General features: G+C 33.4%; 2 protein-coding genes across 4 annotated transcripts; one reads left to right on the top strand and one right to left on the bottom strand.

Annotated features, from left to right (window-relative positions):
• The first annotated feature begins 185 nt into the window (after positions 1-185).
• Positions 186-1,735, top strand: LOC108456823 (pentatricopeptide repeat-containing protein At4g38150-like). The gene has a single exon (XM_017755514.2). It carries the CDS (start codon positions 286-288, stop codon positions 1,228-1,230), a length of 945 nt encoding a protein of 314 aa, XP_017611003.2. The 5' UTR covers positions 186-285; the 3' UTR covers positions 1,231-1,735.
• LOC108456822 (protein-tyrosine-phosphatase PTP1) lies at positions 1,495-8,716 on the bottom strand. Of its 3 annotated transcripts, none has more exons than XM_017755513.2 (9): positions 8,201-8,716; positions 8,019-8,115; positions 7,775-7,857; positions 7,530-7,670; positions 6,735-6,869; positions 3,345-3,493; positions 3,079-3,220; positions 2,181-2,266; positions 1,495-2,029 (listed from the first exon to the last, which is right to left on the bottom strand). In XM_017755513.2, the coding sequence occupies exons 1-9, from the start codon at positions 8,399-8,401 to the stop codon at positions 2,026-2,028; spliced, it is 1,038 nt and encodes a 345-aa protein (XP_017611002.1). In that variant the 5' UTR covers positions 8,402-8,716; the 3' UTR covers positions 1,495-2,025. The 3 variants fall into 3 exon arrangements, 2 of the variants coding, with proteins under 2 accessions (XP_017611002.1, XP_017611001.1); XM_017755512.2 differs by having other exon boundaries at positions 1,495-2,025; positions 8,201-8,683; XR_008270831.1 differs by lacking the exon at positions 1,495-2,029 and having other exon boundaries at positions 3,079-3,215; positions 8,201-8,682.
• Between the last annotated feature and the right edge of the window lie 3,702 nt (positions 8,717-12,418).

The following is a 12,418-nucleotide window of genomic DNA, read 5'->3' as shown; positions in this document are numbered from 1 at the left end:
TATTAATGGCTTAATGACCAACTTGTAACTTTTTGAAATTAAGAGACTAAATTATTAATTTACTTATCCCAAATCCCACGTTGGTTACAAAATTATCGAGCCGGTGATCAACTTTCAAATAGTTTAATAATAAAATTATAATTTTTAGGAATTGATAACCTTTAGATGGAATTTATCCCTTTTAGTACTTTATGAATAGTTTATCAATCAAATTGGACTAAACTTCTCTGTTCGCCTTCTTCCAGTTCTGGAACTTTCTTCTAACTGGGATTAATACCGCAAAAAATGCCATCCATGGCCATGGCTAAGGTAAGAATATGTCGTTGCCTTTTTTCATCTAAACATTCATCATCCCTGTCTTTCTTCATTAGAAAAGCCTATTTCTTCCCACTTCGAACGTTTCTCAACAACTCAAACCCCACTACTTCCTCTTCATTTTATCTACCCACTGCAACCCATAGTAGATTTACAATACTCTCATCCCCCTTCTCTTCCTCTCCCCGCACCCCAAACCATACCAAAATTAACACCAAGGTCAACTTTTCTCCCCCTGACTCAGACTCTGAAGATGAACAAGAACAAAAAAACAATTCCAAACAAGAATTTGACAAATCCAAATTCCGTCCTCCTTACGACCCCTTTAACAAGAAACCGGTTATCGAAGAAGTGGAAGACCCCAAAAACCTGCAACAAGTGTTCCACAATATGAGAGGAGACAGCCTAATCAACAATGCTGTTAAGATGTTCGATGCATTGTCAAAAGACGGACTGACCCATGAAGCATTGGAACTTTTTTCAGAGTTTAAAGATAAGGGCCAGATGCCGGACGTTGTTGCTCATACAGCAGTTATTGAAGCTTATGCCAACGCGGGACAGAGTAAAGAAGCTCACAAAAGTTATATGCGGATGTTGGCATCTGGGGTTGCACCCAATGCTTACACTTATACTGTTCTCATCAAAGCTCTTGCCGCTGCTGATGCTAAACATCTTGTGGATGCAAAAAAGTATTTGATGGAGATGATAGGGAAAGGGATGAGGCCTAATGCACTTACTTACACGGCGGTTTTTGAGGCGTTTGCGAGGGTGGAGAAAATGGAGGAGGCCAAGGAGTTTTTGGGGCAGATGAAGGAGAAGGGATTTGCGGCTGATGAGAAGGATGTGAGAGCGGTTCTTAGAAATAAGAGAGGGCCAGTATTTCGAAGCATTATGAGTGTGCTGTTTGATAAATGATTAGACAAGTTTTCTTGGTCGGTCTTAGGCTCTTGAATTTGCTGCTTGTTTTCCTTTTCCCCATAATGCATGCTCAGCCAAATCTTAGATTGATCCCTTTGCAATCGTATTTTATGGTGGCATAATGAAAACTGATTCCATCTGTTGAAATCAAGCAAAGACCAACAGGTAAGCTGTCTCTATCGGGGATCCTAACCCAATGGATTCCCTTATTTACCTAATCCGTTGCTATTTGGGACTAACAATTTCAGCCGAGCAATCAAATAAAAGACAAACCAACACAACATATTCCCATTGTATCGAAATCTCTTAACAATGTTGACCCCTGCTACAATACTAGTAGATCGCAAGTCACATTAACAGATTCCTCTGCTTGTGCAAAACCAAGATAATGGTTTTTCAAACAACTATTGAGTTGAAAATTAGAGAAATACAAGTATGCTTAATCAACAAATAGTCTACAATTGGAAGACCGGTTTTGAAATACTCCTTATTCTTTCGTGTAGTTCAGAACCAAGTGCAACCTGGGTGAGGAATGATGTCGTGCCTGGGTAAAACAGTTTAATTTTTTGTTCATATTCCTAGATTTTGCAACTAACTTCAGCAAGATTGAAAATAAGGTCAACTGATTAGCAGCGCTCTTTATTTCCAGTATGTCATGTCAACCCAAAGATACTTCTAGAGTCACAGATATGAAGGACGCATCATTAAATATGCAGTTCTCCAGCTTTTGAAAAATAAGCAAATAGCTCTGATTCTAGTAGCTTTATCCCGTATCAGCTTCGGTTGGGAATCCTAGCTGCCATTTAAAAATAAAATAAGCAGATAGACTTTCAACAAGGGAGGCCAATTATCAAAGCTAACAACTGATACTTCAACCTTCTACAACAGTAAAAAATGTGATAAAAGTTAAGCAAAACCTCAGGGGAATTCAACGGACAGAAACGTACCATTTTGAACTGTGTTCACTGCTGAAGTCTGAGATGAGCTCTTTCAATTCATCAACAATAGCTTTGTAGCAGAAAAAATATTGGTCCTGTAAAAAGGTAAAGTAGATAAAGTCAGTTAAAACTTCATAAGTGGGAAGACAAGGATATGAAGGGAAAAAAATAAAATGTAATCGAGCTATTTTGAAAGCTCCCATCAAAATAAAATGTAAAAATCTTTCTTCTAGCGTCGCTTATGAAAAAGAAAACTAAACAAGAAGTCTTAGAATTTATCTTTCTATAATACTAAAATCTATTCAAGATTGGATCAAAGAGCTATCCTAGCCCCGATTTTTCACCTTGTGAGCTAAAAATGATGAACAATAATACATCCAGTAATCGAACAATAATGTAGCTATTTTCTTATGTTTAGTTTTTTTTTTCCTTTTCAGGTAAAATGTTGCTGAGGTTTGAACCCAGCCTAAGCTGGCATCCAGCTTCTTAAGAAAGGTGGTGAACCATTTGAGTTAAGCTCCACATTCTCAGTGGCTATCATCTTTACTCGCCAAAGATGTATTCATGAAATACTGTAGGAAAGAAATATAACAGTAAACGTTGCAGAACTTACTATAACTCTCAGAAGAATACTTTTGATGCAATTAAACTTTAAAAGAAAAGATATCTTCAAATAATTGCATAAAATGTTCCAAACCAATAATTCTATTATTATAACTCTCAGAAGAATACTATAACTCTTGTGGTCTTATTGCAGGAAGTTCCTAATAAAATTTCTGCCATACTCAGCATTAATGCTGATCATGATTTCGGTATAGCCCCTGATACAACTTGGAAAATCCTAATAGCTTAACAAACAGATGCCTCAACTTAAAACTGAAATTCAAGACACGGAAGGAAGTAATACCATGGTTTGAACCATTCCGATGCGCTGGGACCTGAACATAGATATCGTATTAGCAAGGTCTAATGCAGACATGTCCCCAATGAGGATTCTCTGGACGGTGTTATGAATAGCACAGTATGTTCCAGTCCTCCCAATACCTGCACTGAGCCAGAGAGACATTGTCTCAGGAAAAAAAATAACACAGCCAGAAAGAAATTGTCCCAGGCAAAATATGACAGACTCCGAACCCTTGAACCATATTTTAAAAAAATAAAGCTCAGTTGAACCTGCAATGCACCAGTATTGGGCCAATATTTACTGGTACTTGTAATACTCTTTTCAAGATTTCACGAACAGCAAGAGTGTCAGTGGGAACTCCATGGTCAGGCCACTCAGGATATTGAATGTGCAAAACTGATAATGGTGGGTCCTCTGACTGCAAAATCGTAATCATAATTATACCCAAATGAATCAGGAAAATAGTTCTTTAGATGACAACAAAGAAGTAATTACTTTTCAGTTCCTTCCTAAGGATAATTTTTTGTCTTAAACACGCAATACAACCATTTTCTGAACTACTTAAAAAATGGATGTCCAAACCACAATCAGTCTACTGAAAATTTGCAGTTCGCAACAATATATACAGGTACTACACACCAACCTTTTACTTTTTCCCACCAGAGGAGCTGAGGCTACAAAATCTTCTCAATCAATCTTTATCCAGAACTGATAGAAAAGGATGGCCAAATAACCAACAAACTACTGAAAGTTTACAGTTCCCAACAATTGTACAGGTACTAATTGTAAGATCATCAATAGCACACTAGAATTGGATTGGTTCAACACTCATCAAGTTCACTTCAATTAACTCCGAAAAGGGCAATTTTCTTGTCTCATGCCTAGTGGTATATTAAAGCATTAAGAAAATAAAAATATAACAGATGTCACCGTAATGTATCTGTGCTACTTCAACCACGGAGCATTGCTTCCTAGATGACTGAGCCTGGTGACTTCTAAGCCAGAGTTAAGAAATTTGGGCAAGAGGACTTCAATGGAGAGATAAAAAGTAACCTGCTGACTTATGTCAACCATATTCTAGCCATCTTCTTCTCTCAATTCTATGCACTGTACAACTTGAAATTATTGTATTCATCAATTCTTAGCATCACGGTTTATGCCAACTCAGGTACATGCGCCTAGATCTAATCTGCAGCGAATCTTAAATAAATACTTCGTAGGGCAAAGGAAATTAGTTGACATTACTGATGGCTGATTTAGTAATTAAGTAACCAGGTGGCTTCTTTGCTAGAGTTTAGAGTAAGAAAATGGGGGAAGAGGGGCTCAATAGAGAAACTATTATGTTGTCAACCAATTTCTAGCCATCATCTTATCTCGATTCTATGCAACATAGAACTTGAAATTATTGTATTTATTAATTCTTAGCAGCCACAGTTTATTCCAACTCAGATAAACGCGTCTAGAATCTGATCCGCATTAAAACTTAAACAAATACTTCGTAGGAAATTGGAAATTTGTTCACCTTAGGTGAATGAATAAATTTGGTGGGGATTTTAAGTAAGGAAAGAGTGCTCTATTACCATTAGCCTTAGTTTTCATGTCATGCATACCAATAACAGGAACCAGTTGACCACTTTTTTTGGAGTAGATACTCAAAACATTATACTCTAACTTGACAAAGAAAACAACCTTAGATATTACATCAATATTGCAATACCCTCCAGAAAAGTAAATTAAAATTTATCTCGCTTACAAGTCATTCCAGAATCTCTTGCAAGGTTACTACAGAAAAGGTTACTAATATGCATATGGGCTTAATCTCCAAATAATTTTGGAGATTAACACCTCTAAAGGAAAGTGATACCAATCAAACTAACTCCTAAAGGAGACCAATATGCATATTACAATCTACATGAAATAAACTTCAATATATAATATACATATGTTGTTTTAGATGGAGAGACCATCATTATATTGTGAGAAATAATCTCCAGCCTTTCTGCCCAGTGCATTATACAGGAGCTTTACTTCTATTATTATGTTATTTTATTATTTTCCTTTATTAATTATTAGATATATGGATAGATTATTAGGATTATTTGTTATTTTGAGGGTTTAAATCTAGGTGAGGATAAACTTGTAACCTAGTATAAATAAGCTGTAAAATAGCCTTACTATTTTATTCAAATTAATAGACTTCAGAAACTAGAAGCATATATAGCCCTATCTTTTTTTCAGCCTTATTTCTTTTGACTGCTGCTGCTTTCTCCCTACACCATACTAATTTTAGCATTAAAGCCTGATTAGATCCGAGGGTTCATGATAGGGTTTGCATTTAAGCCATGTTTGGATGTGTTACAGCTTGAAGAAGAGGAAATCAGGTCAAGGAACACAATTTGCTGCGCTATGAGTCAGCCTACGACATGCAAATGAAGAATTGTTGTCTGCAACTTATGCTAGGATACAATAAGAACAAATGGGAACCCAGCTGGAGATTTTGGAAGGTCCCCACAATCAATTTAACCTGCTAAAAGGTAGTATTGCTGATCAATTTGAATGATGAGGAAAACCCATTTTGTGATATTGGAATTTGGACCCGCAAACCCTATGATACGAGGTGGATTGGAGGAGTGGTTAGTGCATGACCTTAAGTTAAACAAGGGCAGAATTACTATAGATGTTGCTGATTTTCTTCACAAGATGAATGTAAAAGAGCAAGAGAATGATATGCTAGAACCCATTTATGACAGGTATCCTGAAGGAAGTGAAGAAATTGAAGCATTTCAAGTTGAGGGAAAATCTCCTATTGTCCATAGGGTTCCTGCCACAATTTTAGAAGAAGGGCAAGATTGGCGGTAGGCTGATTATATTTTGGATACCTCAAGGGACACAATGTCGGGTTATGACTCTGCAGTAAAAAGAATTGATTCATTTTCTATCAAAATAAACTCAATGCTAAACTCAAGAAAAGCAGGAAAACTTGAAAGAAAACAACAATGTGAAGGTGATGCAGTCTTTCAACCAAAAACTATTTAAATTCAACGTGAAAGCTAAGTCTTTGAAAGCTGCAACCGGAAATCAAGTTATAGTGGTTTCAGGAGAAACAAGTTCTGCTAGAATATCCTTAAACAATGTAGAGAAACTTGGCAAAACAATGTTTTATAAAATTCATCTGAAGTCAAAGCGCTTTGCTCAAACTCATTTCCTTTTTTGCACTACTGGCTTGACGCATAGATAGTTTGGAGGACCCAGCTTTAAATGGTGTAAGCCAGTTGCTAGGAGATAAAATTCATGAAAGAGTTTTAGACCGAAATTTAAGTGGTGTGAGTCAGTTGCTAGTGGATGTAATTCATGAAAGAGCATGAATGAAGATTGTTTACTAATATTTTGTGTCACATTCTCCCTTGGTGTTTGGCCAAAAATTATTTGTCTGAACCTCATGGTTTAGTTTGTTTACGGTATAGGACAATATTTATGAGGTCACTATATTGAGGACCAGAACAAGATCTTGTTGCAGAATTAAACTAAATAAATATACACTATTCAAACAAACAAGAGCAGAATAATCTCAAGTACGGTTCCATTGTAGAAACTGCGGCATATGATGCTTTCTTGGAAGTTGTAACAAAAGGTCAGGACTTTCAACACAGAAATCATACCTCCTTATAATTTACTTCCAAGTTGCGTATCAATAATGAGGTTTCTGTTTCTTGTATCCATTTAGTATCAATACAGATATTGCCAAATTGTCTAGGACCATTTTCTGCTTGAAAGTAATCTCCACATTTTACCGTCTGCACATAAATTGTAAATAAGAATAGAGCCAAAACAAAAACAAATGAATACTAGAAACATGAAAATGCGCATACTCAACCAAAAAGTGAAGAGGTAAATGATATCATACAAAACTCTATCATCAATGAAATATCAACACCAAAATCAACCAGTTCAGATGATAACTTTAAGTGGCAATTCTTATGGTTTGCTAAAAGGTACAAGTGACAGTTAGGAAACAAAAACAAGCACCGAGACTGAACAAACAAAGTTGCCTAATAATTACTGTCTCTATTTAATTTACACAACCAGATATTATAATCCTCAAAGAAACCAATATGATCATTTTATAGTATATTAATCAATAACATTTTTCTTTAAAAAGAAAAAAAGTATGAGCATACATGTTCTCAATGGTTATCAAAAACACAAGCAAGAGCTCAACTCTAAGATAATGCTGGAAATACAAGAAATAATCATCTAGATTAAATTTTAGGGGAAAAATAGTTAGTTTTATCATGCACACACAACACCTAGAATCAGTTACTTTTATGAACCAACCAAACTTTGAATGGGGGAACCCTCTGGTTTAATGAAACACGCCTAGCTGGAAACCATGCATGCTCAACCACTTTCACAGAATAGAAGTGCTTTGCCTCAGCCCCTATATAACTAAGTACCTTATAATTATCAACCAACCGAGTAAGCATCACAATGACAGGGCAATGGCATTGGATAACCATCTCCCAGAAGTCCTCGTAGGTGTGAGGTAATGGACCTTGCGTGGCTATAAACTTAGAAATGTTTTCAGAAGAAGAAGTCTGCATTCAAGAATATCATGATCCAAATAGGTCAATTGGAGGGAAATAGTTTTAAATAGATATAAATTCCTTTCAACTAAAACACGACAAAAGTAGAGATCTACCGTGACAAAGCTGGCATTGATATAACCCTTTGCAGTTGGCCTGTAATCTTTACATGAATTAAGAACTACCCTGTTCGTGTCGACTGAAACCATTAAAAGAAAGTCTTTAGCAAAATCACTTTGATGTATAAAAAAAAAAAAGGAAAAAAATAGAAGGAAAAGCTCTTGATCATTTACTACAAATTAATCGTGCAAACGACTTAGGCAATTTACTTTGGAAAAAAAAATAAACTTTTTAAAGTACATGGTATGACATCAGAGTATCGATTCTTGTCCAAATTAGCACCGTTAAAACCCACTGTGCATCTCCTCATCATCTCCGAAGGTGTAATCCTATTTGCCTAAAGATAGTGAAAAAACCAAATTAATAACCCATTTCCGATAAACAATATTGAAATGCAAAAGAAAAGAAAAGGTAAAAAGCACCTGTAAGTGCGAGAACTCGCGGTTGATTTCGTCGGGCATCTGGGGCTTTTGGGAGAACAATTTGAGAGCCTCAGAGCAGTAGTTGAATTGATCGGGAGTGAGTGAGATTTTGGGAGGAGGATCGGCTGAGAAAACAAAGCGGTTGGGGTGAGGAGGATTGGAACCCGAGTAGAAAGAGCGGGGATTAGCGGCGGCAGCCATGGCCGGTTTCCGCTTTGAAGAAACGCAATTCGAAATAAGATTACCCGTTGTAGTCTAAGGAATGAATGCGGTTTGTGGGAATTTGGGAAAAACTTGGATTCAGATTTTGATGATTGACTGGATCTCAATCATCTCATGGTTATAATTAACGCTTTAATCATGTGAATTCTTTTTTCTCCTTTTATCATTTGAGTTACTGAAACTTGATAAATTACGCCCTTCCTCACCCAACCATGAATATATTTCTGTTTTCGTCACCAAACTCTAAAAACATTTTTATTTAGTATCTAATATTATCACCTTTCATGTTTTGGTCTAATAACAAATTAGCTCCTTATTTCATCTTATATTAATCATTCACCTATCCCTGACCACCTTACTTTTTCTATCTATCATTCGGCATTTATTGGGTTTTGACGTCCACTATCATAAGTGGATGTATGTCTTATAAAAATCGGATATTTAATCTACCAACTTTTGACTCTATTATCAATTGAACTTAGGCTTTTAATATATCAAAATAGACTAGTCACACACTCTGTTATTTACTCGGGATTGAGGTAAGTCACACAATGAACATAACGAAATCTAGGTAATCCACGTATATTATCAAATGAATCCATTTATGTTTATCTAATTAATTATTTATTTTAAACATAAAATTTCAAAAACATTAAATTAACATAAAGTTATAGATAATATATAATTAATTAATTAATTGAAATTTTATTTAAGTCTAATTAAATGAATAGCTTAACTTTTAATTTTTTATTATCTGATTAACTATTTATCTTAAACATAAAAAGTTAAAAATATTAACTTAGCAAATAGTTATTGATAATATAGGTAATTTATAACTAAATAAATAAAAACTATTAAAGTCAAATTAAATGGATAAATTAATTATTTAATATTTTTATCTATTTATTTATTTTAAACATAAATTTTAAACAAATAATATTTATATAAATTAAAATAAAAATAAATTAAAATATTAAATATTTTTAAGTTAACATAAATAAATTAAAAATGTTGGATTAAGTTTTAAATTAAAATTTTAAAATCTGTTTATCTAATCTATATTAACTTTATATAAAAGGAAACACCTATTGACACGTTTTCTTTTCTTTTCTTTTATTTTTAACATTTTAAAAATAGTTAAAATTAAATTTTATCTTCTTAATATGTTTAAAATCGAGATTTAACTGTTACACTTTAATTTCTAACATAATTTAATCTCTATATTTTTATAATTTTATTAATTGATTTAAATATTTAATATTATTAATTTTTAGATTAGAATGTTACGTGATTATATACAATTTGAATGCCCTAAGATTCTTAAAAGCGAATATGCTTTTCGTTTCTTTTGGGTTTGGTTTGCTTCTTCTTCTTCTTTTACATTGTAAGACAATGATCAAACTTTTGTTAGCATTTATACTATGCTGAAACTTGATATTTAATCTTTATATTTTAATTTTGGACATAATTTGATCATTATATTTTTATAATGTTATTAATTAGTCTAAATACTTAATATTATTAATTATTTCAATCAAAATGTTAATGTCAATTTGTTTAAGAACACTATTTTTGTAACCTCCCCAACTCGGCTTAGACGTTATACCTGAATTCAAGAGATTACATTAGTCACCGAAATGACCTAGTAGCGATTGGGGTTCATAAAACGGTCATTTTAAATCATTTTTTTTTATTTTAGAAGAACACTTAATTAAATTTCAGAAAACTCATGTGTTGATGAAAACTGATTAAGTTTAACATTTTTCTTATAACGGTAACTATTTTTGAAAACTTAATTAATTTCTATTTTATTAATTCCTTCCCAAAATTTTACTTATACTCTAGGAGCGGAAAAATGATAATAGTTTATATTTTTAATAAAAATCAAGTTCTTGCTTAATTAATTAATATTCATATTAATATCCTAAAATCAATTTAAAAGACATGCATGCTAATTAAAAACCAAAACTTGGGTGCCATGCCACAGTTCAAAAATAACATACAATCTTTGAATAATTAAATTGTCAAATAATAAATTAAAAATATTTATAGAGAAAAACAGATTCAAGCTGAGCCCTCCGTATGCCAAGTCTGTGTCCTAACCTGGTGGGTTATCTGTGAATATAGAATTAAAATAATAGTGAGCTATGAAGCTCAGTGTGAGTTCTATTACAAGAAAATCAGTGCAAACAGTAGACAAAATATACAGAATATCAACTTAAAGGATAAACACAAATTGAATAGCAACTTGGAATTTCGGTGTTTCAGATTAACTCATTATCATAATTTCTCAGTATTCACAATCATTCAAATGCTTATAAATACAGTGCAATTTCAATTTATCAAAAAAGGGTCCTACCCCACCGCTACACACCACAGTAGGAGTTCCCCAAAACTCTTCTACATTTATACCATGTTGTGGATAAAACCACTCATCGTTGTGGACGAACCACTCATTCTGGATAAACCACTAGTAATAAAAAAGGGTGAACCATCGGTTTTTTTGTTAAAAAGTTTTTGCAAACAAGCTGCCAAAAGGTTATGGATGCACAACATGTTTGTATATTGAACCTACTAATGCAGTATGGTTAAAACACTCAAACGGTGTGGATAAACCACTCAATAGTGCAAATAAACTGTACAACTTCCCTCTGATGAACTTAGTAAAAGTCTCATATACGAGGTTACGTGTTGATGCCTAATGGTGTCGAGCTTTAGCATTTGTTGCGGACTCGAGGATACATGTATATTAAGCCCTGGCCAGGCTATATGTTGTGTATGTTTAACCCAAATAGGTAACTAGGCACTATTATTTTATGACTATCTGGAACGAGCAATTGATACTTGTTGTGTAGGTTTAACTCGAACAAGTAATCAGACACTATTGTTCATGATTAGCTCGAATAAGCAATTGATATTTATCGTGTAGGTTTAACCTAAACGAGTAACCAACACTATTATTTTCACTTGTATACTACGTTCTTTTAGGATATTTCATCGAGTAGAAATAAAAATGGACATGTGAATATATGAAATTGATGTTGGCAAAAGATACAAATGAAATGTGGAAACAATGATATTGATGCTGGAAAAAGATAGTCGTGAAATAGATACAATATGTATATTTGGGTTGAGCTTGATATATTGCTTATTGAGATTGAAAATATGATTTTTGATCCAAAGTCTTACCTATTGTTGTTTTGCCATGCTTTGATAGGGAATTTGTGTTACATAATAGATTATATATTTGTTAAATAATAAAGGTAATTATATTGTTATATTGTATAAGCTTACTAAGAATTTTATAATACTTACCCATGTTACTACTTTTCTGTAGATTTTGGATATTTAGAACTTGTCGATCGGATCAGCGAGACGCATACACTTATCATCTCTCAATTTCAGTAGACTTTTGAATGTTTCGAGCTTGATTATATATGGCATGTACATAGGATGGTCAAATAGTAATAATGAAATAAATGTGTTGTGTTTTGGCATTGTTGAACTTTAGATATATGAGTATATGCATTTGGTAACTTGATAAAATAATGAATGGTTATTTGTCTATACAAATGGTAAAGCCTTGAGGTTGAGATGCATACAATCTTGCTTATGACAAGATAAGAATATGAATTATGGTATGACTTGTGTTGGATTATGCTTATTGATTGGATGGTGTCAAATGTGATATATTGGTTGTATATTTAATTGAGTATTGGCATCTATGTTTTGGCTTGGAATATACATGTTTTTGGATGGGTTAAATTGGTTATGGAATGCCTTAAAGGTTATTTTGGAAGGGTTGGTTGAACTTGTGCAAGTTGATGAATATGCTTTGGTATAGTTGTTCTTGCATATATGTATATATATGGTAGCTAGTAAAAAGGATATATGGATTGTGGCTACGTTTGTTATTTAATATGCTAATGTGAATGTCAAAGCTTTGTTGATGATTTGAATATTAACTAGTATGTGGTATGAAATGGTTATAGGTTA

Source organism: Gossypium arboreum, chromosome 9 (assembly GCF_025698485.1).
Source record: "Gossypium arboreum isolate Shixiya-1 chromosome 9, ASM2569848v2, whole genome shotgun sequence".
NCBI lineage: Eukaryota > Viridiplantae > Streptophyta > Magnoliopsida > Malvales > Malvaceae > Gossypium > Gossypium arboreum.
The sequence above is the reverse complement of the archived record's forward strand: the minus strand, read 5'-3'. Positions and strand labels throughout refer to the sequence as shown.

Bases quoted from the DNA above. Each gene is read 5' to 3' on its own strand.
- LOC108456823 (XM_017755514.2), top strand. From the start codon at position 286: ATGCCATCCATGGCCATGGCTAAGGTAAGAATATGTCGTTGCCTTTTT.
- LOC108456822 (XM_017755512.2), bottom strand. From the start codon at position 8,401: ATGGCTGCCGCCGCTAATCCCCGCTCTTTCTACTCGGGTTCCAATCCT. The intron at 7,858-8,018 runs GTACTTTAAAAA...TAATGGTTTCAG, and splicing joins ATACTCTGATGTCATACCAT to TCGACACGAACAGGGTAGTT. The intron at 2,267-3,078 runs GTATTACTTCCT...ACCTTTTTACAG, and splicing joins TCGGAATGGTTCAAACCATG to GACCAATATTTTTTCTGCTA.